Consider the following 27,162-nt stretch of genomic DNA (forward strand, 5'->3'; position numbering starts at 1 on the left):
AGATCTCCTGTCTGAGACCTATCTGAGAAGCAGAGCAGAACAGCTGGGATGAGTTTTAACCACTTTGTGTATCTCAGGACCAGTCCATATCTGTATTATCTGAAGTCACCTCTGTGCTTTTCGCAAGTGCACATAAATGTAGCCTACCGTACTAGCTCTTAATTCAAAATGAATTGGATTTGTTACTCCCACCAGGTTTGTTCCTTATCCCCCACTTAAAAAAAAAAAATCTTAGCGTTTACTTTAGCAGAAGCCACAAAGTAGTCAAAACTATGCTTCCATTTCTCCCCATCACCAAGGAGAGCTCCAACAAACCAATTTTCTAAAATTATTTTGTAAACTTCTGTTGAACATTTCTTAATCATAACGGCTAGTTAGGATACATCTTAATTTTTATTGACCACAAAACTCATTTTCAGCAGCACTTCACAGCTATCAAACAACCTGAGTAAAATGCTTTACCCCTCGGTTAGCCCTGAAGCGGTCAGACAGGCAGTTGGACATGATCTTTGTAGGTCCCTTCCAACTGAACTTTTCTACTCTAACCATGTTCTTGGTGTGGTAAGCAGTGTTATAAATGAAGTATTTCATAAACCAGCATAGTGAGGCAACGGGACCAACAGATGAAGGTAGTAGAAGCTGCCTCAGTACCCTATTGAGCCAACTGAGCACAACAGATATCCTGAAAGCTGAGAGATGCCAAGTAACCCACATAAATATCCTGAAATTGAGAAAGCTGAACACGCACATCCTGTGCGGGTCTCCATCCTCCATATCAGTTCCTCAGGTAAAGTGCCTGGTCCTTGAAACAGAGCACAGATTACTACCCTTGTGGTTCTACCAGGGAAGGCAGGTTGGGGTGAGATACCCACATTCACCGTTGCCATCAGCCTGACTTCTTCACTGAAAAGACATGAAGGAGGAGGGGAGGGGTTCTTTGCTTCTTAGAAAACAGCAGCAGAGCAGGCTTAAGGAATGAGGTACCTGAAAAAAATCCATGGTTTGTCTTTTGACAGCTTTTTTCTTCCTACTGTACACGTGGCAACCTCAAACCTGAAGGAGTCAGAGCAATATTTTTACCTAGAAAATCACACTCTCCCAAACAAAGGCTAAGAAAGCATGAAGACATTTTGTTCATTATGACATACAAGGTAGATCTCCAAAACCTCTCTGTAAATCGAAGATTTGAGAAGACATAGTACAAGACCATAAAAATTTACAGGGGATTAGAGCCTTTTAATCCTTTACTTTTCCTAAACTTTGTGTATCTAGAGCTTAGTTAGGCCAGAAAGCAAAGAAAAAATGCCAGAGCTCCTTTCTTGGCTCCAGACGTCACTGTAGGCCAGATCTGAGGTGATGGGACATTTTCTTCCCCTCTCATGCACTTGGTAGCATACAAGGGGAGGAAATAATGTTGCTAGTGCTAAGTTTCCAGTTCAGAAGCAGTCTGAACATGTTGATCTCAGTTTCTTTTTTTCCCTGAAAGTTATTTTTAAACCGTTCTAAAAGTAGCTTCTTTTCTTTGATGCTTAATTAGTTCCAATTAAAATAGACTACATTTAAGTAGTATACATTTAAGTTTAAATAGTGCTCATCAAAATACAGTAAGCAATAAAAAGCTGCACTTATACTTAAGTAAATGCACCCTTTTTATCTCCTCAAGACTTCCAAAGGGATTTGTGTTATGAATCGCAAACATTCCCCCTCAGCATTAGTCCTATGAGTCAGTAAGATACTCATCATTAATCACTTCTCAAGCATTTTTAGCAAGGTGGTTCCTGCTTACGCATGTTTTCATTCACACCAGTCATTTACATAGCATAAAAGGCGTGCCTAGTACTTTACAGACAGCTAAGAAAAATCTTTGCTTTGTAGTGTTCTCAGCTACAGTAAGATCACAACAAAAATCAAGAAAAGATTATCTTCGCAAATGGAAAAAGAATAGGAATTACAACTATAGCAGAGTATTAATTTTTCCTCCATGGGGTAAGGTAAGTTTGCATTTCTGTGTTATTTTTATGCAGCTCCTATTTCTACTACTCACGATTTAAAATAAAAATCTATTTATGCAATTCACTCAAGGCTTTAGTATCACTGTAACCATGAAAGCATTTATGCCCTCCCCTTTCTCGAAGGAATGCGCATTACCATTTTGCTGTTAGGCTGTTTCAGGAGGGGGGGAAAAAGGCACCCTAGTTCTCCAGTAAGTTCTCCACTGTACACTGACATCACTTGCATCAACACGTCTTTTATGAAGCAGCAGCAAAGATTGCAGCAACTCTAGCACCTAATTGGTTACCTGAAACCAAAAAAACACTTCTGGAAATGAAATACTTTTTCCATTCTTGTCTTTTAAATAGAAATAAGATGCCTATTCCACAACTGCCACTTCAGCAAAGAATAAGGAAGGTTTCGTACGTTCCTCCAAGCACGGCTTGTCAGTCTTCTTTTTCCTTCTCTACACTAATGCTTAACCACCTCATAATACAGCTACATCTGCACTCTACAGAAAAGCTATATATGCTCGTGCATATTTTCTCAGGACTGGCAATGAGCCTGCAGTCTTTTCACTGTGTCCTGTGTCCACACTTCTCCAATGCTTTTGTCTGAGTATTAGAGCTGTTATTTTAGACTTCAGTGCCATAGATGTATGTCAGCGCACAAGACAGATCAAAGTTATGATGACAGCTGTGAAAACAATACAGTTAAGGACACTGTTTCAGAAGTACTCTGTTACAAGCTGTTTATTAGAACTTCGCTTTGACAATAAATAAGATATTTTCCAAGCAATCAAAATGTAATTATTCAGAAAGTTAAACAACTGAAGTTTTCTGTTTATTTTTAAATATATACATGATTTACTCTATTTTAAACACCAGTTCATCTGCAGCTGTACAACAGTAGGATTTTTATTTTTAATTTTTTTAAATTCACACACCAGGAGACTATCAAAACACATCTTTAATCTGGAAGCTGCGTGGGTAAAAATAATCCCAAACCACATCAAGTCGAGGCTGGATAGTCCACCTGTTATGAATGAATCTGTTCATTAGACTAGCTGTTGCTGAGTTCAAATCCAGATGTATGGCTTACCCAGACGAAACAGTGCCTTTTAGATTCATGGTTTTAAATGACCAGTAAGCCACTCAATTCCAACAGTACGAGTTAATCATTTGTAGTTTACTATGCTACTGCATAACCTGTGTTCTGTCCTCGACACAAGTGGCACAGAACACATTTCTGTAAAGGATAATAATTTTCAATGTTGTAAATCTCAGTAAAAAGTGCAAACTTAGCACTTTAACTTACTGTTAATTATGAAGATGTATTTTGGTTTTGGTCAAATAAATTTGCATTTCTCCACTTAAACATTCAAGACATTTACTATGCTTATAAAATAATACCTTTAAGAGTTTGACGTACAGTTAACTTCAAAAGAATGTTCCTGTTAAATAAAGCACCAAGTTTTCTCTGTTTCTTCCTTAAAGACAGTCTATGAAAGACTAGATTTTTTTAAACACTAGTTCTGTTAAGAGGTGTAATTTAAAAATAAAATTCTTACGGTTTGATCAAAGCCATGTTTCCAAAGCAAGTTTTACATATTCTGTGCAGCTTCTCCTTTTCTTTAAGTGCAGAGGTACAAGTCTCGAAGTTACGCAGCTGCAATTGAGTTATCATCTGCTTGACGACCCTGAGGCTTTAAGAAAATAACGATAGAGACTTTTAGACTATGCAGAAGACTAAGGCTGTCATGAAACTCACTTTTCAATATATCACGTGGCTCCAATCTTTTACTTCTAATGGTTTCGAGTAGTAGTACAAACATGGAGGATACCCAGCTGAAATATGAGTTTGGCCTAGTGAGTACCTGGTAAAGGGCTCAGCTCCTTACAGCTGTGCCGTTATATATCAAGAGCATCTCCATACACGTTTGAGTAACTCAGCACAAGGCCTGGCTGATCAGAGTTCTGAGTATTATTGCAGTATAAAGAAGTTGTTAATCAATGCACAAAACAGGAATGAGACTGAAAGCTGCTTGTAAGAATTTTGAACAGAATCACTAGAGATGAGAGAGAGCAAGGAAGAAGTTTTAAAGAAAAAAACATCATTCTTACAGAAAGGTTCTTTGAGGTCCTGACAATTTTAAGGCAAAAAAGCAAAGTATTCTGAATCCTGAGAGGTTCAACAGAACCACTGAGAACGCTACGCTTTTGAGAAAATACCCTTTTGTATTGACTTATGAGGACATCTTGACAACCAATCTAGAAGAGCCACTGATTGACACCATACATAAAAACTAAGTTCTGCCTATCTCTTCTGGCTGAAATAAAACTGAAAGAATGCCAGGCCTGTGTCCTGGAAGCAGGATTACATACGTCTGAACAAGTCCAATTCAAGTCATATAAACAAACTCTTCAGGTTCCTTGCTTGCTCATAGTCTGACTAAGAAGTGAATGCAATATTCTGTAGACAGCAGCAGTAGAACAATAAAGCACTGTTTTGGTCAACTGGATTTAAATTACTCTAAAAAAATTTAAAAAGGCACAAGATCTATTTATTGTGATATGATTGAACTGTCTTCAGATCCACACTACTTCAAAAAATCTAGACAGAGTGATTCACAGAGAGCATGTTTTTAGAAGTTATTTAGGGAGTTGTGGGATATTAGTGTTTCTGAACCTAAACTCAAGAGCTGTTACTCAACCCCTATGACTTCAGCCTTTAAACACAAGACACTTCTCAGTCTTACCTTTACAAAAATGTGTGTAGGTATGAATCTTCTGAGCAGCTGATTAGTGAAGTTTGGGAATCGCAGCAAGTTAATATGAAGAGATGGTAACTGTTGATATCCAGCCATCAGAGGATAGAAGTTGTATAACACTTCCTGCTGTGTGCCAGGAAGGATTCTTAATCGGATCTTAGAAAGGAAAGTAAAAAAAAAAAAAAAAGCCACAATCACACACAAGTTCTGTGACCAACTGCAGATTCCTATTTACTTTCTATTTATATTATTTTTACTTTCAGAAGTTGGTAATAACGTAACTACATTTTCTCTACTGGTTAAAACTATTAATTTATACTGAAACACCGTGTTACCTACAAACAACATGACACACAGCTCCTAGGCAGGCTTCCATCTGACCCTTCTTTAAAAGGAATCTGCACGCATGTGTCCTTCCAGACAGGATTTACCATACATTTGCAAACAGTGAGCTTGTCATCACTGCACATCAGTGCAAGTCTAATCAATACATTCTTCACTACCAGAGAAGCCAGGATTAGAAAGTGTGACATTTTTGTACCTGCTTAAGGCCAGAGAACATGAAGGCATCGCTGGGTTCCACTGACACCTCCACATCTTGGACTAAATTAGTCTTATTTTGCAGGTGATATCTGACAGGGAGGGATTCTCGGACTCGACCAAATGAGGGCAGATCTTTGGAAAGAAAGTAAGCCATCTCAAATAAATTGTGTTTTGAAGTTTCATAAATAAAAAAGCAAGTTCAACAAAGAGCACTAAAAAGTTTCAAGAAAAAAGTGACTAGGTATTTAAAGCATTTCTGATGAGGTTAAAAACAGACTAAGGAACAGAACATAACTTCATTAAAGTTTTACAATTGTTTTCCCTCCCTTTCTAGTTTTTCACTCATTCAATACCTAGTTACAAAACCCCTTGACTGTTCACAGTATGCAGGAAGCTAAGAAATCACTTTGTTGCTAGGTATTCTCAGCTTGCCAGCATTTTCAGATATTGTGAGGAAGCTCCTCCAAAATATAACAGGAAAGGTACTGAGATTTTCCATCATCAAGTGAAAACAAACTGAAGAAAGCATAGGAATTGCGTGTTCAGTGAGCTCTGCACTCCTACTCTGCTCTCGTGCAGGTGAAGTGCTAGAAGAGAAACAGTTCACCTGCCCGCAAGCAGCTCCAGTTCTCCAGGCTGTTTCTTTCCTGGGATGTGGCCAGGGCGTGGGTGGATGGAACAATTCTTGCCATAGGCATCTAGAGAAACCTACTGGGAAGGCTGTGTCAGTAGAGGTAACTGTGGTCTCCATGCTGCCACATGCTAACAAAGCTCAGTTGCTTTTAAGAGAACACATTCACATACCTACCTTCCAATTCTTTCTAGATCAGGGGAGTGGGAAGAGGGGCAAGGCAGTTTAAGTGATAATGCAGTGTCTTTCACTACCTCCATAATATCCAGCATTAATTTCCTGTCTTTTGTGACAGTAAATGTAAGCTCCAGATGCTATAAAATTTATCAGCTATTTACTTGGAAGATTTAAAAATTCTAGGCAGCACATACATGTAGCCGAACTAACATTACCCGTGTTAACGTGGAGGGGAATGGTCTCTACAACCACATGAGGCAGAGTGATGACTGTACTAACAACAGGTACACTTTCCACAGGTGAGCTTCTGCAAAAAAATATCATAAACATAACACATTGAGAGTTGCACAGCATTAAGTGAGCATGCCAGAAGAACACCACTTATACGTGACTAAAATAAGATTACAGTAATTTCAATGGTGGGAAAAATTCCCTTGTTTTTTGTTTGAAGTGAGCACAAAAAGTGTCATAGCATGGAGATAAAGCAGCAATAGGCATGTACGAACATTAAACAGCTCTACATCAAAATAAAAATAATTAAAAAAACAAAACAAGACGACATATCTGAGCATTTATTTTTGAAAACTGAGTGAATACATAAACCCATAGTCTAGGGTGATAAAACATTAAGTTTTCCCCATTTTAAAAGTTTTTGTTTGTTTGTTTTTTGCTATCCTAAACTATTCCTTTGACTTGGCTTCAAGGGAAATGTTTTGTGGTTGGAGGAAACAAGAAGAAGGTAAGAGAACAGCTTTGTAATTGACCAAAGATCTTACAAAAAAGAAAGCTTCACGGAATGTTAAGACCATAGCCACATAACATTTACTAAGTAAAATATGTATTTGCTCAAAAGTCTAACCAAGTAATTACTATGATCCAAAGTCTAGACAGTCCTTGTTACAGGAAAACCCGACACCAAAGAAGTCAAAAAACACCATCAGCCCAAAACCAAACCAACTTATCTCCTCTCCCTCTTCAGGCCAAGAGCTGCCTACCTCTTCCACGAAATGACGTAACATCCAGTTGCCACTCCACTAGCATTAGTGACTGGAGGACATCGAAGGCAAAAGCACTCACTGGCACTCTCACCTGTCTGTAAAACAACTATCAGCAAAATTTTGTTTAAAATCAAAGCATAATTGTTACTGCAGAAGCCACCAAGTCTAAAAAGCCAATATTACACAGACACAAATGTTCCAGCAGAAAGGTGTTGAAGTACTTTGCAAACTATATCTACGTAGCACATGAATTCAATACAGACTGTGCAATATCCCAGTACTTGAAAATACAGTTTACTTTCGGAACAGCATTGTGAGGATCTTTCATGTCTATATAGAACAAGCCATTGCACATTTAGAGTTTGTATGCAAAAAAAGGCAAAATAACACCAAATCGAATTCTATACTTCTCTTCCACAGAAGATTCCAACACATCAGCATGTTTTAAATTTAAAATAAAATAAAAATTAAAGCCACCACCGTGGACATTCCTCCTTTCCCACCCCAGTGGATGAGAGATGGGGAAGAGGGGGAACACAAGAAAGATCTACCACGTTTGAATTCTCACTTTTTATTTCAAGTTATTTCAGGTTTTAAAAAAAAGCTAGTATTTTTTTGATTAGAGAGGGATTTTTGAAGAAAACAGCACTAAGAAAATAATTGCTCAGTCATTCAAAATTAAAGTATCTTTAAGTCTTACAAGGAAAAAGAATTAAATTGACAAAAAATGGGCAGCTGAATAGCTTATATTTGAAGTGGTTCATACCTCCTGGCTGTTAGCTCTTTAGAAATAGCAACTGGAAGTCAAGAAGCACAAGGTGCCGGAGCTAAAGATGAAATCTCATACTTTGATGAAAGGACCTGGGAAATCATTGCTTTCTAGGACTATAGCCTTGCAAGCCCTTGAATACATAAGGTGGACAGCTCCCCCACAGTCAGGGAGGCACGTAGGCTGCCTTCTTTATATTTCGAGTTTGAATAGAACACTTGTTTTCCTGTCTCTTAACTCAGCAAATGCAAAGACAACATTTTGTTCAAAGATTTTGAATCAGATCTACTGTGAAGTACTCCATTTGACTTCAAAGCTGATGTACTGGACTCAAAGTTTGAGACTTGTAAAATATATATATTTTTTTTACGTAAGTAATAACCTATTAAGCTTTGTTAATGTTTTAAAAAAACATGTTTACTTTTAATTGATCTTTTTAGCCTACTCTGTCTAGCTTCATATCTTTCAGTTTCATGAATGTGCTATCATGGACGTGGACCACTTTAGCCTTTGGATGTTCCTTCTATAAAGTGATAACTTGTTTGCAATCAACAAAATATACATAGTTCATAAATACCGGAAATATTGAGTAACTTTTCACATGGTTACCTAAGAAGCTGTAGATCAGAAGTACTCTCAGCTGCTTTCCCTTACATCTGTTACATTTAGCATTTTGGTTACCACCTATCAGTCAAGTCTATTTGTTTGATATAGCAAAGCAAAACTACATTTGTAGCCTGTTGTTCTAAATTCTGTTCTGGCAAGCAAATAAGGCGCTAAGCAGCTTGCTTCTACAGTTTGATACGCAAATACCATTTAAAATGTCACCTGCTCTTACTCCCAGATTACACAAAAAGTATCCTCATGATAGAAAGCATAATGTAAGAAAACTCACCGTTCTCCACATAAGATTCCAGCTGATCTACTGGAGTCATGGAAGCCGACAGCTGTAGCTGGCTGGTTACAATAGTGAGGGGCCAAGGAGAGGCACTCAGGATGTCTGTCATTAGTAAAAACGGTATATCTACAAAGACTCTGTCCAAGTGCTCCAGCTGTCAAGACAGAGACAAAATCTGACTATTTCTAACTAAACAGGGTAAGATTATCGAAAGTAATAACTTTTCAAAACACATACCTTTGTGGAGACAAATTTGACAGCAACATCAAAAGGAAACACTGTTTCTATAGTTACAGTTTCATCCTGTATAAGTAATGAAAGGGGTGGGAGGAAGAGGGGAAAAAAATTATATTCAGTTTCAGACCTGTCTACTGATGTCAAAGGTTACCAACATAACATTACTCTTCGTCATCATTTTAACTAAGTTCTTCCGAGAGCAGAATATATCTGTGGTTATTTTGTTTTTAAAATAATAAATATTGAAAACTTCTCTTCCAATTATACTTATGAAGCTGCTCACCCGATATTAGACTACTATACTGCTGATTTTGCATTTTTTTCTACCTACTAGAAATGCTTTTAAGAGACTTGTAACTACATTAATGAAACGCAAGAAATATTTTCAATCTAAAGGCTGCACCAGCTCCAGCAATTGGTGCATCTTAGTACCTTACCCGGTGGCACTTGCAGAGAATTTCTTTCCCCTCAACAGTAGCGTTGATTAAGTAAGAAACATAGACCAGAAACATTCTTGCGCCAACTGTTCCACAACGAATGTATATTGGTTTTTCCATCTGCAAGATAAAGGAAACAATATGAATCAAGACAGACCTAGAATATATTAATTAGGTCTAGGACTGTCCAAAATCTTTTAGATAATCATCTTACTTGGACCAAGAAAGCGATAGTAGAATGGATATTATTTTGACCATAAACAACCTCCTGAACTGCATGATCTTAATCAAATAGTATATGATTTTAATGAGAGTAGCACAGCCTTCTTATTTTATGTCTTCTCTCAGCTGTATCATCAATACCTCAAAAAGAACATGTCCTATTCCCTTGGCCAAAAAGGGGATCTAGCTGAAGGAATGCTAAACTTCAAGTAAACATTAGGCAAACTATACACCAAGCATTTCATTTAGCAGTTCAGATACTGGACACTAAATATAGGCCCTACTATGAGTGTCTTGTTCGCTGATCCCCCCATTTTCTTGACTGTGACACAGAAAGAAGATTGTAAGCTATTACCTTTTCCCCTGGTTGCAAGTCCCCTACAGGGATATCAGGGAGCAATGCAGGAAAGGAGTCATCACATGTGTCTGTTCCATGAAGAGTCACCTGAGTTTTCTGAGTCAGGTTGGCATCTTGCCCTAGGATTAAAGACAGTCTTTGTATCCACATAGGCTTATACTACCGAAGCATGTGAGCAATAACTAAAAATAATAAAATATTCATCTCAGAAAGCTATACACTAGGAATTAACATTGTCATTTGGTTGAGAGATGCTTTCAAAAGCGTAAGCAAGAAAACAGATTAAACAGCACCTGAAGTTTTCTAAACTGTAGGGTTCATGTGCTACAGCTTTTTCACTTAATCCATTTAGGCCACAAGAATCTCAAAAAAATCAGAAGTCCTATCTAGATATTCCCTACCATATAAAACACAATATTGCTACATGATTCAAGTTTTTCTTGGTATTCTATGTGAAATAAAATGCAAATTTCACACTTCTGTGATTCTTATGTTCTCAAAAGCACAGCTTAATGATTTTAAATCCTTTAAAAATTGTTCTTCCAGTTTTCCAATCTTTGTGTTGAAAACAGGTGGAGAAAAAACGTGTAGATGTTAAATGACACTATTCTACAGTCAGGGGTTGACTAGAATAATGACTTTACTGCAATCGCATGGGATAGTTTTCAAAGGAAAACAAGTCACATCTTGCCAAAAAGTTGCAACTGTGGAAAATATATCATCTTTGCTATAAATGAAATGTCAAATTTCAATTGTTTTTACTGTAAAATCAGCAAGCCCAGAATGACCTTGCATATCAAGTGTTAGGACTCATGATCAAGGTGGAGAGGGAAAAAACAAAAACAAACAAACCAACAAACCACGACCAATTATTCCACACTACTTTAGGAGCTAAGCCCAAACATCCAACTAAAGTTTACAGAACACTCAACTGACTTTAAATTAGCTGTACAACTGTATAAGAAATGTGGTTCTATTTCAGAGTACATGGCAAACATTGCATCCTATATGCTAGTTGCTTAAAAATATTTTTGCCTTTTAGGGTAATTGCACCAAATATTATATTCAGTATGCCTATTTGTACTTCACATATGAAAACTGCTACTAATAGCTACATACGGTTAGTTAAAACAAACTATGTATTTTCATTGTTTCCTTTTCATTCAAAGGAATATTCTCTATTCTCCACTGCTCTCCAGATTTCAAGTGGGAAAAATGGGGGGGGAAGAGGGAGAAAATCCACATAAGATTATCCTTAGAACATGTTTATCAAGATCTGACTGATGCTTACAGTAAGAAAAGTAAATAGGTATATCTTTTGGGAAAAAAGTTTAGTTAATGTGCAAATTAAATAAAAGGTTAAGAAAGAATACAAAAACAAAGTCAATTAGGATACTGCTGGATTAAAAGAAAATAACCCCAAATACCTGGCTTTAAACCTGCTGTAAGCTTAACATCTTTGGCCACTGTCTCCTCATGTGACTGGATTGTCACAATCAAACAATACATTTCATTAGTCAGGGCAGGAGGTTCATGACGGAGCTGAACAGAAATGTTTGGCACTCTAGAAATAATCCTTTAAGAAAAAAAGACTCAGTTATTTTATGTTTCTTAATTAATGAGTTTAAATCTCCTTTAAACTGGACTTAGCTTACTGTTCAAAGAGTTCTGACAACGGGTGGGCCATTCAACTAGGAGAGGTGATATTCTTGAAAAGCAGCATGACGACAACAACTCCAAAACTACTGATTGGAAACCCACCAGTAAGCATTAACAGTTCAGATTTTCTGCCAGAAAGAAAAAAGTGCCCCCACCAGCAGCAATCGGATGTAATAATTTTGAATAGATCTAGTTAGTGTTAGCCTACTTATTAATGATTATTTTCCAACACAGTTTCTTGGAGGGGATGGGGGTGGGGAAATGGGGAGAGGTGGCTTTAACAAAAGAACAATAATACCTCCTAGTTTGCACAAAAATCTGGGAAAACTCTAACACAGTTAGGTGAAGGGAAAAACTAAAGCATATTTGGCATGTTTAGAGATCAGTGCAAGAATTTTCTGTACTTCTAGCTATCTGGAAGCTCAGAGGTCACAAAGAATTAAGAAAGGTAACATCTTACCCCAGTTATGGAAAGATAATATAAAAACGTTCCTATTAAAGTAGTCCTAACATTGTTGTCTTTTAGACAGAGTGTGCAGGAGACTCAATACATCATACACATTTTCAAGTTTTTACTTACATAGTGCTTGCCTGAATAGCCAAGCTATCCCAATGAACTTCATTATCTGGAAGCTTAGGTCTTCGCCTGAAGGAACGTGAGGCCTGCAATGCTTCCTGAGATGAAGCAGCATCTCCGCCTCCTCCACGCCAGTTCAGAACCACGCAACGGCCAGATTCACTTCCCAGGACCAAATCCACAGATGTGATCTGACAAAAAAAAATTTGAACACATACTGAGAACTTCTCATCTTGTGTCTTCAGATCACTCACAGTAAGAGCATAGCTTTCCAACATAAGCATCTTTATTGTGCCTGTATATCACACGAAACCCTCTGGCAGCTTCACAGACTGAAGTCACAACAACTCACTGCCACAGAATTTCATTTAAAACTGCACTGGAAAAAGGATCCAAGCTCGAGAGCATGCAATGCACTATTTTCTAGTTTTCTACTCTCCTATACTGTTACACCATTTTTTAAAATGTATCACATTTTAACAAATTGAAGTAATGCAAGTTTTTGTGATAATTCTGAGCTTTGTTATTTTCAATGAAATTTTATGCTCGTTTTTGACATCGTTTCAAAAGTTCAAACATTTGGAACCGCACTGTCATAACTGGTGCCAGATTAGAGATAGCTTTGTAGTTTCAAATTCTTCATAAACGTCAGTAAGAAAGGCGTGAAACAAACTGACAAACCTCAATCTTCTTTCCTACATCTTCAGTTTTTGCAACAAATTTGAAAGTGAACTTTCTTGTTTTACCAGGGACTAAGCACATTGTTCCTTGTGATGACTGTTCTAGAACATCACTTTGTTGATAGGCTTCTTCTACCACACAGTATTGGTTGTAATCCTACAGTGGAAGAGTAGGGAAAAACATTGATAATTTCAGACTTCAGACATCTGTAGAGAGTAATTCTAGTATAACAAACGTTAAGGCTCTGTGCTACTGGATCAAACTATATTGGTTCTTAATGCTTTTCACAGTAATGAAGCTAGACTTAGCAGCTACATTACAATGGAATTTCTTCATAAAAATATCCATTATATTCACTAACATAACTTCATGCAAAAACATCCAGAGAAATAAGACATTAAAGTTTCAGAAGGATCATTTCAGTGTACGGTATCTTTGTTCTTCTGTGAAGATCTCTGACTAATCAAACTGGATTTGGGAAGTTATCATAATATCAATACAGTTGTCAAAAGTGATAGATGATTCAAAAAGAAAAAACACCTTTCCAACTGAACTATTCACGTAGTTTTTGGAAAAGAACTTTTGAACTATTTTTTTTTTGTTTGGAAAGGCTAACAGATACTATTCTACTCTTATTGTAATCTTGTCACTAGGTCAGAAATAGAATGTGGTTACCTGATTATTGAAACTGATGCAGAGCTTAGAAAACCTGATAGGATGAGGACAATCAGCTCTCAAGTATATATCAAATTGCACAGGAACATCAACATGAAAACTTGGAGAAAGAAATTTTGCTTTGCACTGCACTACAATTAAAAAAAAGTTAAATTACAATACTAAATTCCAGAAGCATTCTTCTCTAATAAGAATTATAAAAAAGAACTGTTCTGTGTATACACACAAACACAAGTTAAAGAGTACGTGGGACACATTTGGCTACTGGCACTGTCACAGAAAGTTACTTTTCAGCACTTGGTTGAAACCTTTGCAAAGAGGATGAGAGGCAGACATTCAGCAGAAAAATAAAACCTGGACACTTAACTACACTTCTTCTGTAAGTAATGCTCACTCGTGCCCCCTTTCCAAGGGAGGTACTCCTTTGCATGCTCTGCCTTCTTTCCTCACAGTTCTATTTCAAAGCACACCAGAGAAGAAGTTTGTCAAAAAACAAAGGTTTACTACTTCTACCATATTTAAAGGCACAGGTGGCCTCAGTAGAAGTCAAGAGGGTTTTTTTTTTTCCTCAAATATGATGCTCAAATGACTCTTTTCCAGTAATCCACATTGGGGATAAGAGATCACTGGCTTCTCCCATGATTTCTTAACAACTTAGATGAAGAACAGAGCTGTGCTTACACAACAGTTTGTGTTGCTGGCATTAATATATTCTACATTATATAATGTATGTTTTTTCCTAATTATTTATTTGAAAGATACATCAAAATGTTTAGTTTTGTGTAAGTTTGCTTGAAGCTTTATTACTTACCAAATGGTATAAAATCTTGGACTTCTATTGTAAACACATTACTGCCTGCTAAGGAAACACGGTCAGCCCACAATTTCTGTGACGCTTTCATAGCAGTAGCATCACAATCAGGCTCAGGATCAGGGCTCTCATTCTGTATCCAGATAGAAGATTACAAACAAAAATAAGAAATAGATTATCAGACAACAACTCCTTCTGAAAAATATTTAAAAGGGTAATAGGAGTTTTATCCACTTACCATTAGAACTTTTATCAGATTTTTTTCTATTCGAGATTTCTGATCATCTTTAAGAGTAGATGCTAGCAAACAGAAAAAAAGCATTACAACACAGAAGCAAATCATTTTACTATTTCTTTTAAACTTAAAAACAAACCTTTCCTTTAGCTTGCATCTTTGAAAAAAACATTCTGACAAAAAACCACCTGATTTAACATCCCTCTGACAATGAGAAAGTACTTCAAGTTTCAGAAGTTCCTCCATTCTGTGTGTTCCCTCTTACTTTCTCTGGAACCAAGTAAAATATTGTTTGGATAAGCAAGCATTTCATAACTTATCAGAGGAAACCCCTAAGAGAATGATGTCTCTAGCTTCTTGTTATTGCTGTTTAGAAACAGAAGAAACAATAGAGAACAAAAAAAGTCTGGAACATGCAAAGAGCCAAACTTGGATACGATTAGAAACAGCAGCTCAAAATGGTGAAAAGAAAAAAAAAGGACCAATTAAAATAAGGAGTCTTCTCTTGAAAATGAAAGGTAGTTTTGTCTCATTGACTATTCCTTAACATAAAGCAGGATAGCCTGGTTAGCTAACAGATGAGAAACCATTTTTACCACACCTACTCTAAAAGAGGTATTATTTAGCGAATTAGGGCGTAAAAGGATTTTTTCTGCAATGTCAAGTAACAACCATTATATAAACCAGAGTATTTGCATTTCTACTGTGCAGCTACCTTAAGTCACACTTTGTCTTTAAAAGATACTACTACATGTATATTTCATCAGCAGAGTTCTGGTAAGAAGTTTGAGCTAAGCATATTTGCTATTATAAAGCCTAGGAAAATAGTCGTAGCTCAGTTACTTACCAGGAAAAACATCTTTCCTTTTAGCTATACTAGATTTCTTCCCCCCATCCCCAAAGCTCAAGAAACTGTTATATTATTTGAACTATGCAACTTTCAGTCTGAAATGAAGCTCTGTGCCTCACATATTCTGACACAGTCTATTTGAATTCAATGAATATTATAATAGGAGAGCATGAAAATTCAACTTCCTGCATGCAATAAGAACTCAGCACAGGCATACAGGGTTTTTTTTGTAGTCAACTCATACACAGTACTGTAAGCACCATGGCTGATAATGGTGTGTCACACTTCCAAATACACATACTTTAATTTTTTCTACATAGGTTAACTGAGTATGTTTCCTGAAAAGAATACCTCTACCCAGTAGCTCTAAAGAATATGTTATATAATCCTTTATCTGGGCCATCAGATATGAACACTTGAGAGCTGTCGTCAATATGGAAGTGAGAAGAGTCCACCATCCTTCACTCCGATATTCACACATAACATAATCCAACAGCCTGCAAAGTATGAAAATTGAGAGGAAAAACAAGTTACACACCCCAGTGTTTTAAGAAGTTCACATTTTTTTGGTATCGTTAACACAAAAATTTATCTCAACTAAAACAAGCACTAGATTAAAACCAAGTCGACTGCTTGTACACATGCGCACTATATTGGAATCGCCAAGAAATTATTGTAAAGAAACATTTATTCCATTAATTTGCTATTTCAGGCTAGAGAAACTTTCACAAGAAAACAGGGAAACTCACCTGTCTTTACATAGAGAAGTAAAACAACTGGACAGGAAAGTCTTAGTCCAGCATTGAATTAGAAATACACTTTAGTGTTGTGTATGCTGCAAACTTCAAGGAAAAACTAGAAACCCACAAAAAAAAGCCCCTTTCCAAAGTGAAGAATCTTAAGCATCTCAGCATAAAAAACATTATTTTTCCCTTCTATCTCCTACCTCCTTTTCCCTTCAAGGGTTTCCAAGATCTACAGCCAACGTACGCAACCATCTATATCAGGCAAACTTGGGCACCTTATTGTGGTGTTAACACTGAGCAATTTTCACTTAGTAGTAACAATGCAGAGAATAATTTTTTCTTTTAAAGACAGCAGTTCTTGCCTACCTAAATATAAGCAAGAAGCGCTTTTTTAAACTCACGTTTGTTCATATAAAAATTAGGCTTGATACGAATCGATCTGTTTATTCTACCCTATTTTCTTCTCTTTGTAAATTCCAGTCAGATAACAGTAAACCTCTCTCCCAGCTCAAACATGCTGCCTTTAGAACATGTGATCATGGAAACCTAATTAAGCAGTAGTTCCACAATGTTTTCATTAACATGACCTTGACTCTGTTTCCCCTTAAAAATACAAACTTGAAAAACTAAACACAGGACACCTCCTTCAGAGGAGACAGTAGCTGTACCTCAGGGCTAAACTTTCACAGCTCTGTAGCCATTAGTCGTAGAAAACTGTATCAACAGAAGTAATTCCTTTTGCTAACTCCCTTGCAACATAAGTAAAAATTAATTCAGCTACATTTTTTTCCTCCTTTTTCTGTTTGCTGCATTTTTTTTTAAAGTTTTGTAACTTCAAAGTCTTTAATTCAATGTAATTACATTCTTACTGCAGTAGCAGGGAAGTTTCAGAAATCAATCCTGGGGAAGAGAGACAACACTCCATCAGTGAGCTAAAAATAAACAACAGTAAAGATCTGCCCAATAAGGTAATTTCCCACCATGACTTACATTGTAAAGTCTTCTTACTCTAATAACTGACTCATCATATCTGCTTTGCTTTCTTTAATAGAAATTGAATTGATACACTCCAGAGCTTGCACATTGATTAAATCCAGGTACTAGGAGCATCTTAGATAAGCTTCCAACAGTATTCCATATCAGTAAGACAAGTGGTCTCAGTGAGAACACTAGTGTGCAAAGGAAACAATCAGGGATGGCACTCACTTCAAAGCTTTGGCGTAATCCTTCGCAAAGTAATATTCTTCACCCATCTGAACCACTGATTTAACAAAAATTAACAAGAAAGATGTATCAGATTAATATTGAAAGTATTTGCAAAGTTAATTTTAAAGATGCATCTCATTATCCGTACTCACTCAGATGACTTTTCATTCTTGGACATTTGTATTTCTTGAACTGTGCAACAGCATTACTCAACAAAGTAATTATTAGCTCCTAACAGAAAAACAGTATTGATGTCATTATATATGTAACATTAGGGCAATGTCAGAAAAGATTTTTTGTAGAAAAAAATACTTACTGAGTGAAGAACATTCTTCTCTTTCAACTGAAGGGATAAAATCCCCATCTTCTCCTTTTCAGGATCAGAAAGATCAAAGCCTGCATAAGACAGTGAAAAATCCATGACATTAGAATTTTGTCCAGGCCCAAAGGGAACTAATTCTGTGGTGAAATACTGTAATACAAGCTCCAACTCAAGCACACTCAAATTCTTAAACATTCTGTTTCCTGGGAGATGTATACAACCCTTTAAGAACTCATCTGTCTGTTCTGGAAGACAAATTCTGGAAGAAATACCTTGCTTTTTTGTTTAAAAGAAGTGATCTGAGGCTACTCAAAAATAACAAAACAAAGTAAGTCAACCAGATCTTTAGACTGCATCCGTTAACATTTAAAGCACATATGATAAGACAAATTTGTAGCCTCTTTCCTATATCATCCTAAGTAAGGACTCAAGCTTATGTTTCTCTAGCAGTAGAGAACACCAACATACGACGAACCGCATACAGCTTTAAAAGACTATCAACTCTTGTCTGAACCCAGCATCATAAACATCGTAACAGGTAAAGTTTTGCCGCTTTTTAAACCGTTCAACCTTGGCAGTAGATTCTAAGTTATTTTAGAGCAATAACACTCAAAGGTAAAACAGATCGAACTCACGTATTTACAGCAAACGAAAGGAAGTCTTTAGAAGAGGACAGCGATAAAGTTACAATGCTCAAAGGATATACAGAGAATAAAAAACAGGAGACAACATGGAGAGAGGGAAAGGGAAGGAAGTAAAAAAAAAAAAAATCAGTCATCCACAAAGATCTCAGATCTCTATGCATATTTATATATTGAATCTACAGCTCTGAGCTGTAGATTCAAAGTTTGAATTCCTGATAAAACATCTTTAACAGGAAAAACACAAAACTCCCTTCCTTAGAAGAAAATCTAGTCATGGAAACCTCTCAAACCATTTCAAAATTCAAGAAGTTTTCTCAGAAAAATATCATGAGTTCCCATCTATAGCTGACAAGTATGGATGGAAGGATGAATGTATAGCAATTGCATTCAGGGACACTGTTACTTTTGCTGTGTCCAGTTCTCCAACCTCTCTTTCCAGGAACGCATTCACTGCAGCACATCGCTCACAGGTAGCTCAGGCAGAAATAGAAATGAAGCAGCAGCAGCAGAGCTTCAGTATGGCCCGTGCACTCTGCTGAAGACCTGATTCTGCGTAAGCCAGATATTCCTTTTTCTATTTGTTATAAGGACCAAACACACTTCCTGAGCTTCCAGCTGACACCTGTTCAAGTCCTATCACCAACTAACAACAGAGTAAGGTCTCAGCCCTGTATCTGGCTCTGGAAGACGGATTATATGCTTGTGCTATGAAGCTGGCAGGGTCAGCAACTAAAAAATTTGTCCAAGCTCCACAAATACAAGACACAGAAACATACTTAATGTTCCCTGCCGCCATGGTCTTTGCCCATAGAAGTCAAGCACTCCAGTCTGGGTTTCCAGGGGATCCGGATTGGGATATACCACAGAGGACTGTAAATTCAGCAAATATGGTCATAAAAAAGAGTTTATGTTTTATTTTAAACCATTAAAGTGATCTGATGCTCCAACATGCATGCACTCAAAAGAATGAATTTGCTTTAAATTTATAGCCTTTCAGGCCACCTGTATAAAAATAGTATAGTGCAAGTATAGAGAAACATAATGGAAAAATAACACAGTAAGTTTTCAAGTACCCAGAGGCATAGAACGTATGCTATTTTAAGTATTTTAAAAACATGTCAGAATTATTTGTAATAAAAAAAGCGTTTGTTCAGGGTTAATCTTTTCAATATAAAGCATTACTCTGATTACTTTCAATATAAAGTATTACCTTTATTTCAACATGACTTCATATTGAAATTGTACTTAATATATATTTGAAATTATATTTAATATTTAATTATTAGCAAGCATCAAAAGACGCATACTCTTTCCTTATTAATTATTATTTTAAAACATGTATTAGGGATTTTTACACTACAATTTGAGAATGAAACATCAGCTAATTCACTACCTGGTAACCTGCAAAGCATTTTTTCCCCTCCCAACTTACATCATGGTTACAAAGCATACTTGCTAGTTGTTTCCGCTCCTGTGCGTAGTAGGCTGCTTGCTGGTAATAGAAACCTGGATTCTGAGTTTGAATTGCTGTCAAACCCAGCTTAATCGCTTCATCAAACAAGTCACCAAAAGCCTGAAACCTATAAAAAAGACAGACTTTTTTCTGTAATTAAGATTAGATACGGAACAGCAATATGAACTGAAAGGGGCATTTCAGCTAAAAGTTTTGATTATTCTTAAGACAGAAAATACTTTTACATTTAAGTTCTATGGCTGCATTTCTGTCATACCTTGTTCTTTCCCAGGGAAAAGGTAACAAAAATCAACTTAAAACAGAATGACAGCACGCAGCTTTTAAGATCAAGTGCATCTTTTTCTCAAATAAAGAGCTCAAAATTTATCTTACTCAGATAAACAAAATAATGAGCTTCATAAAGCTATATGGGAGGTAAAACAGAAACAATACTAAGTAAAAACATACTGTTTAGACATCCAGGCAGCATGCTCAAAAGCCAGTTCTGCACTTCCTATTTTTTTCTTGCATAAGTCTATATGTTTCCTGAACTGAGCAATTGCATCCAGTGGAGTATTATGTTGAAAACAGAGGCGACAGATCTAGAATGAATCAAAAATAAATAAAAAGAAAACCCTCACTAACTTTACATACTTCTGAAAAGCTCAAATAGCACAGAAAATAGAAAAAAGGCGTAAAATGTTAACGCACTACCCTTGAAACCATGTGGTCCTCCATTTCATCTAATGTTATTTTTCTTCTTTTCTCCCTCAAATAATTAATGAATGAGTGTAACTCACAGCCAAATTCAGGTTGGAACTGGAGAGCCACTAGAAAGACCATTAACTTTGAAGCCTGCAGTCACTTCAAGAAGGACAATGGAATTTGATGAAGTCCAACTCTGGGATTATTTTAAATGGTACAATAGTATTGTCTCACCTGAAATCCCCCAGAACACCACAAAAGTATGGCCTGATTTTTGAAGCTTTACTTTCCTCCTCCAAACAAGCAGTAATTAAACTATTGTGACATAACAATCAACCCTTCTTTTCATTCCCCCTGCACAGAACAAGAGTTAATGTGTTTAGTCCTCAAGACAACTGCATCTCAAGTTAACTCTAAACCTTCAAGATACACCTAAACTTCAGCTAAGGATCTTTGTGTGGAATTCAGAAGTCTTTTCAAGTCTGAGTGTAACTTGACCCCCATTGATGGCTGTACTAATCTATTTCCTTGAAAGCAAGGTGAAACAGGACATTTAAAACCTTCACACATTAAATATGCATCAACTAATACATTTATTTACTTATTTTAAGTATATGCTGTCAAAGACAAGGAGCACACTTGTTACCTTGTAGTTTATAAATCCTGCCATTGTCTTGATTTCCAGCATGTTTGTTTCATGAGCCCTCAATTCATGTACAAGATTATACGCAGTTCTGTAATTTCTAGGTATAAACACTTAGAGTTAATACATACAAGATAAAATTTAAGAACAGAATTACTGACAGCAGAAAACAGTCTTCTAACTAGTGTACTTCCCAATTAAGAACACACCCCTTCCATATTCAAATAATTTTGCTTTCAGGAAAATATAATGTTCTATGGCTTAGCAATAAATTGGGGTCAAGATGGTTGCAGTTTACACAAGTCTTACTTGAGAGCGTTCTGCGTGTCCTGTTTCAGCTCACTGAAGAATGCTATTTTGAACTGGTGTCTAACAAATAAAAGCTGGAAAACAAAATCAGTACACATCATTCACAAACATCTGAACATGCCTGTTACCCTACAAAGCAGATACAGGTGATAATTTCAGAGGTTTACAGAACAGAGCAGTTGACTTGTAAGACTGACTATGCGACTATTCTCTCCTAGTTCTCTCTGCCACCCTGACACAGCAGTGATCTTTGACAGACTGAATCTATTCCAAGCCTTTCACCCTATGACAGGGGAAAGCCTTCGAAATACCCAAGAATTCCTACACCAACAGTGTTGGTTGCTGGTTCAGAGCTTTCCAGTTGGATTCCCGCTTCCAAAAGAGAGGGAAACTGGCAACTGCAACAGAATGTTGTGCATCTGAGTAAATATTTAATAAATTGAAATGCAAAAGCTAAGAGTCAAATCAAGTTCAAGTTCAAAGCTTGTAAAAGAAGAACTTCTCATAGCTTATTAACGTATTACATTCAAATAGGTTAATACATACAGATAAATAAATAAGAACTTCATTTTTGGGAGCTGTGGTTCTTCCTCCAAGATGTGAGGAAGGCAAACAAACTTTGATTGGTTTTGTTCTAAGTTGCAGAAAATAAAAACAGATTTACTTTCTATAACAAGACAGAAGGAATCTCGAGTTGGATGGGGGCAGCAATAAAATTATAAAATAAATAAGACAAATATATATATAAATAAATGGAATAAATTTAAGCAACAAACAACCCTTATTTTCATGTTTCAACATGAACTGTAACTTGCAAGGTATTTCAAAAATGAAGTAACATTACCTGATGAGTGGTTTTGTTCAAAAATTCCTTGTGAGATTTGACTCTTCGTATTTCTGTATAATAGTATGTCTGTGCATGCTCATAGAATGCATTTTCCAACCTGCAACAAAGTTTAACCAAGTTTCTCTCAAACAAGGAATCTAAATAACTTCAGAATAAGTTACTTTTAATCACGCTTATTTTAAGGTTGGCAAAAATAGCTTGAAATATTACTGAAGTCTTCTGTAAGCTACTATACATGGCAAGAGCAAGCAGATGAAAACACTTCACACAAAGCCTGATGTAGGGGTAGCAAGAAGTAGGTTCAAGAGCATTAACCATTGATTTCTCATACAGCAAACTAATATTTAACTTGAAGTCCAAGGATAAGCTGTCAGAATTTTGCAAGGCAAAAGAAAATGCAGGTGCCTCAGTCAAAGCAAGCAAACCTTGCAGAGGCTCCTGGGATGAGTCTGAACAGGTCAAAATCTTATTTGCCAGGGCTAGGCTGGGGAGGGAGGAGTAGAAACAGTTGTAATAAGTAAGATGCAAGATTACAAGAGCACAGACTAGGTTTCATCATTCTGTCCAAATACCGACAGCTACCTGGGTTACAGAAGCGACAGTCAAATTTGTGTTTGCAAGATAAATAGCCCAATGGCAAGTCACAGGAGAGGAGGAGAAAGAAAGAGGCCCGGAACACTGATTGCAGCATGAGGCTGAAGAGGATCTATGTATATGCTGTACAATCAAGTTACAAAGAGTAAAATCAATTAGAGCAAGAAAAGACCAGAGAACAGGAGAGAAATGCATTCAGTAGCACAGATGCACACAAAATAAAGGGTGAAGTACCAGTTCTGTGATTTGGCCAAGAAGGGATGACTACAGACTGACTAAGGGAGATCACAACTTGTGTCCTACTTACCCCACAACAGAGAGAATGGGGATAAAAACAAAGGAACAGAGCACTGAACAGCAGTTTTTAACTATGAGCTCAGACAGAGAAGGAAAACATGACAAGTTCAATGTCCCTAGCATACTTATTTTAGCACTGTATCGCAACTGTATAAGAAAAGAGAAGCCAGTCCATTGAGGGTAGGGGAGTGTTTAAAAATATATACATATTTTACTACTAAGAAGTCTCAATTAAAAATGTCAAGACTAATATAAGAAATTCTGTACTTGAATATATGCTCAAATTTTTTTTATTTTTATTTTTTTTAAGTGTGCATGAGCAGCTGTAAATTCCTAATGACACAGCCTTATCTGCACAAAGTTGGAGACAGTCACAAAACCCATGCCACAATGCAACTATATGTGGTCTGAAAAGGCTTACAGCAGTTAATGTGCAGCAAACACTCTTCAGCATTGAGCATAAGATGAAAAACTGGAAGTAACAATTTATTTTGATCAATTCCAGTAGCTGTTTATGAGCAGCATGGACACAGTAACAGCACTGATTTTATCTTAAGAATTTTACTGTTTACATATAAATACAAGAGCAAGAGAAGGAAGAACTAGGCTCTCAGACCATGACACCCTCCTCCCCGTATTCAGTATGTCTGGAAAAATCAAAATTTATTTTCGTAAACCACGATTTGCCTTAGTTTGAGCCTGTCTTTTCAGCTCTGCACAAGACAGTCTCCCTCTGCTGTTTTTGAAAAGCCTTGCTAATTTATTTGAAGCTGTACTCCCTGTTACATATCAATAATATTAATAAACAGAAATAACGTAAAAAGTGACAAGGACAGTATTTGCATCCAGATAAATGCCACTTAGCATAAATAGAAAGACATATCTCTACAGCCACAAAGTGGAAGGAAAAAATAAGCAAAGACTTGCTAATAAAGAGTTGCACCTAACAAAACTTGCAGGGAAAAAATTAGAATCAGCACTGACGAAACTACCGTAGAGGTAGAAAAGCCCACTTTGCCCTTATCCGACTTGAGGAGGGGAACATCTTGGGATACCTAACAACGTGTCTTAGGAAGCCCACATAGCAACATCTGTCATTGTAACTCAACCTCACACAGAAAGGTCAGATGTAGGATTGCATCTGGTTGCAGAATAACCTGAAGAATTTCAGCCAACAGATGAAACATTCACTGTTGATCTACCGTGAGCATGCCAGACAGCTGTCATCTCAACCTATCAAATCTCACCATCTCCATTGGCACACAGAGCAAAACAGCGTTTTATGGTCACTTACCTTATAATATAACCAACAAGATGATCCGTGTGTGGAAGCACAAAGAGAGATTTTCCAGAAAGGTCACAAGCATTACATAAAGCTGCTGCCCTCTCCGACGCAATAACATCTTCCCCTAGCGAAGGCAAGAAAAGCACGAGTAAGCACTATGTGGAGCTGCAATGTCAAGCTAACTCTAACAGCTTGATCAGTACAAGGTATGGACAAACTTAATACAAATAAAATTGAGACCACACTCCTTTTTCTTTCTGAATACTACACACTTCATCCAGCTGAACACATAGCAGAAAATAGGAGTGGTTTACCTACCAGCAATGTGTTAGCATGACAATTTTTTTCTTTAAATTTCTGATTTCACACAGAATTAAATATCCTCCCATCTTGCAAAATAATACAGCATTCTGAAAAGACATATGTACACCCAATATGCAGAAAATGATAATAAAAAATGGTTTGCCAGACACTAGAAAGTATGTACCTAGAGCTGAAGCAGTGGTTCTAGAGAAAGGTTAGGTTAAAACAGATCACGTTTCACAGCTCCACTTGACTCGTGTTTTTCCTCTACATTTCCTAATGAGGATCTTGCCACTAAAAGATTTCTTCATTCCTTTATAAAGCATTTGCTTTATATAGCAAATATATATATATAGATTTATAAATATAAATTTTTATTTATTAAAATAGAGTTAAGCTAAACGGTAAGTACAGGTACCCTTCCCTTTAAGTTCTTATTTCTTTTACAGTTTTTCTTCATCTCAACTAAGCTTTAAAATATAACTCACAAAAGGCACATTATGGGTATTACACTAAGGTACCATTTGTGATGTACAGTATCCAAAAAAAAAGGACTGGACCCACGAGTATTTAGTTAACGTTAAGTTTCAGATGCTTAGGGTCGACTGCCCTTAGCACACTTCTTGTGCAGCTATGACGTACTTTGTGTACGTAGATGACATTGTATTAAGAATTGCAGATAATGAGACAAACAATAATCAGCTCAATCAGGTTTTCTGAAAAATGAGATCATCACAACCGCATACAAAGATTTCTAGTACCTGGAGGTAATGGTGTTTTTTTCTGAATCAAAACCACCGCGACTTTTGTATTTCTTCCCTGCAAACTTTGCCTAGAATAAAGATAACATGACACAGTGTAAAGATTTCACTTTGTGAATAATCAGAAGAAAATGACACTTCCGTGTAGATGGAAGCGATTAAAGTATAAGAAAATAAACTGAACACAACAATATGCTGTATCATCTACAGAATGCTGTGCTGTCTTTTTTAAAATGGGACTCAATTATGTTGAGTTTGGCAACACCTCACAAGCGGTTTTCATTTAAATGACTTTTCCAAATAAAGCATTCAAAAAAAGTACTGTCAGTTTTATTTAAAAAACAAAATTCAAGTTCCCCTTTCATTTGTGTCTAAGATACATGTTTGCTTATTTTATAAGTCAGAAATGCCTCTACAATTTACATTTAACCATTAGCTTGGAGCCACTAACAAAGCAAATGGAACAAGGCTACCTGACAATTTCCACCCGAGTGGCACATTCCGACTGTTTCTCTTTCCATTGAGGCTCATCCCAGTCTAGTTCGTAGAACACCACCACAAGCGCAGGAACCAAGTTCAGGTGTTTGTTCATCCAACCAGTCTTCAGGATCCCTTTCGGAATATACCATTCATAGGAGGTCCTCTGAAAATATTGAGGTCGTTAAAGCAAGCTACTAGATCAGTTCACAGTCCTCTTGTGACAAAGGCTGCACGAAGACGAATTGGCTGCCATGGGCAGGGACACCTCCCGCCAGCCCAGGCTGCCCAAAGCCCCATCCAGCCTGGCCTTGAGCACCTCCAGGGATGGGGCATCCACAGCTCCTCTGGGCAGCCTGTGCCAGGGCCTCACCGCCCTCTGAGAGAAGAATTTCTTCCTTATACCTAAATTAAGCCTACCCTCTTAGTTTAAAGCCATTCCCTGTTGTCCTGCCACCACACCCCCTGACAGAGTCCCTCCCCATCATTCCCGCAGCCCCCGTTAGGCACTGGAGGGCCACCGTAAGGTGTCCCCGGAGCCTTCTCTTCCCCAGGCTGACCAGCCCCAGCCCCCTCAGCCTTCCCTCACCGCCCCCCGGTACCTTGGTGCGGCACTTGGGGTACTCGTGGTCGCCGGGCAGCACCTTGAAGGAGATGGGCACGCGGTCGGCGCGGCGGTTGGCGCAGAAGGCGTCCCACACGGCGCGGTGCACGGCGTTGTACACCACGTCCAGGCCCGTCAGCGTGACGAAGGCCATGGGGCGGCAGCACAGCTCCACCGGGAAGTCCCACTGGCTGGGGGTCATCCTGCGGGGCGGCTCGGCTCGGCTCGGCTCGGCTCGGCTCGGCACGGCTCCGCTCCGCTCCCCCCCCCCCGGCCTGAGGCGCGGCACCGGCACCGGTGGGCTCAGACAACTGAAAGGGAGGGGCAGGAGCCGCCCCGGGCAAGGAGTGCCGGCCCTCCCTCTGACGGGCGGTGGGAGGAGCCAATCGGCGGCCAGGCTGCAGCCCAGCGGGCCAGTCAGAGAGAGGCCCGCCCCCCGAGTCAGA

General features: G+C 37.6%; 1 protein-coding gene and 1 long non-coding RNA gene across 4 annotated transcripts; one reads left to right on the plus strand and one right to left on the minus strand.

The window, feature by feature from the left end:
• The first annotated feature begins 1,894 nt into the window (after positions 1–1,894).
• On the plus strand, positions 1,895–21,223 carry LOC118253473 (uncharacterized). 3 transcript variants are annotated; one of them, XR_004780440.1, is made up of 7 exons: positions 1,895–1,991; positions 17,141–17,234; positions 17,851–18,122; positions 18,242–18,332; positions 18,878–18,991; positions 20,694–20,856; positions 20,959–21,223. It is a non-coding gene; the product is annotated as an uncharacterized LOC118253473 (long non-coding RNA). The 3 variants fall into 3 exon arrangements; XR_007708248.1 differs by having other exon boundaries at positions 18,245–18,332; XR_004780442.1 differs by lacking the exon at positions 18,878–18,991 and having other exon boundaries at positions 18,245–18,332.
• TRAPPC11 (trafficking protein particle complex subunit 11) lies at positions 2,727–27,081 on the minus strand. Its single transcript, XM_035557882.2, has 29 exons — positions 26,715–27,081; positions 26,109–26,278; positions 25,636–25,706; positions 24,581–24,695; positions 22,393–22,492; positions 21,549–21,622; positions 21,243–21,339; positions 20,360–20,493; positions 19,871–20,018; positions 19,215–19,308; positions 17,789–17,868; positions 17,625–17,703; positions 17,473–17,527; positions 15,872–16,017; positions 14,674–14,735; positions 14,436–14,568; positions 13,625–13,755; positions 12,950–13,105; positions 12,272–12,459; positions 11,460–11,608; positions 10,030–10,151; positions 9,453–9,572; positions 9,016–9,081; positions 8,776–8,932; positions 7,109–7,217; positions 6,329–6,420; positions 5,304–5,437; positions 4,751–4,918; positions 2,727–3,697 (listed from the first exon to the last, which is right to left on the minus strand). The coding sequence occupies exons 1-29, from the start codon at positions 26,916–26,918 to the stop codon at positions 3,653–3,655; spliced, it is 3,399 nt and encodes a 1,132-aa protein (XP_035413775.1). The 5' UTR covers positions 26,919–27,081; the 3' UTR covers positions 2,727–3,652.
• Positions 27,082–27,162: the final 81 nt, after the last annotated feature.

The sequence above is a fragment of the Cygnus atratus genome, chromosome 4 (genome assembly GCF_013377495.2).
Source record: "Cygnus atratus isolate AKBS03 ecotype Queensland, Australia chromosome 4, CAtr_DNAZoo_HiC_assembly, whole genome shotgun sequence".
In the NCBI taxonomy this organism is placed as follows: domain Eukaryota; kingdom Metazoa; phylum Chordata; class Aves; order Anseriformes; family Anatidae; genus Cygnus; species Cygnus atratus.

Bases quoted from the DNA above. Each gene is read 5' to 3' on its own strand.
- TRAPPC11 (XM_035557882.2), bottom strand. From the start codon at position 26,918: ATGACCCCCAGCCAGTGGGACTTCCCGGTGGAGCTGTGCTGCCGCCCC. The intron at 14,736-15,871 runs GTATTCTTTTCA...TCTGTTTGCTAG, and splicing joins TTTAGAGCTACTGGGTAGAG to CATCTACTCTTAAAGATGAT. The intron at 8,933-9,015 runs GTATGTGTTTTG...CTGTCTTGACAG, and splicing joins TCAAATTTGTCTCCACAAAG to CTGGAGCACTTGGACAGAGT.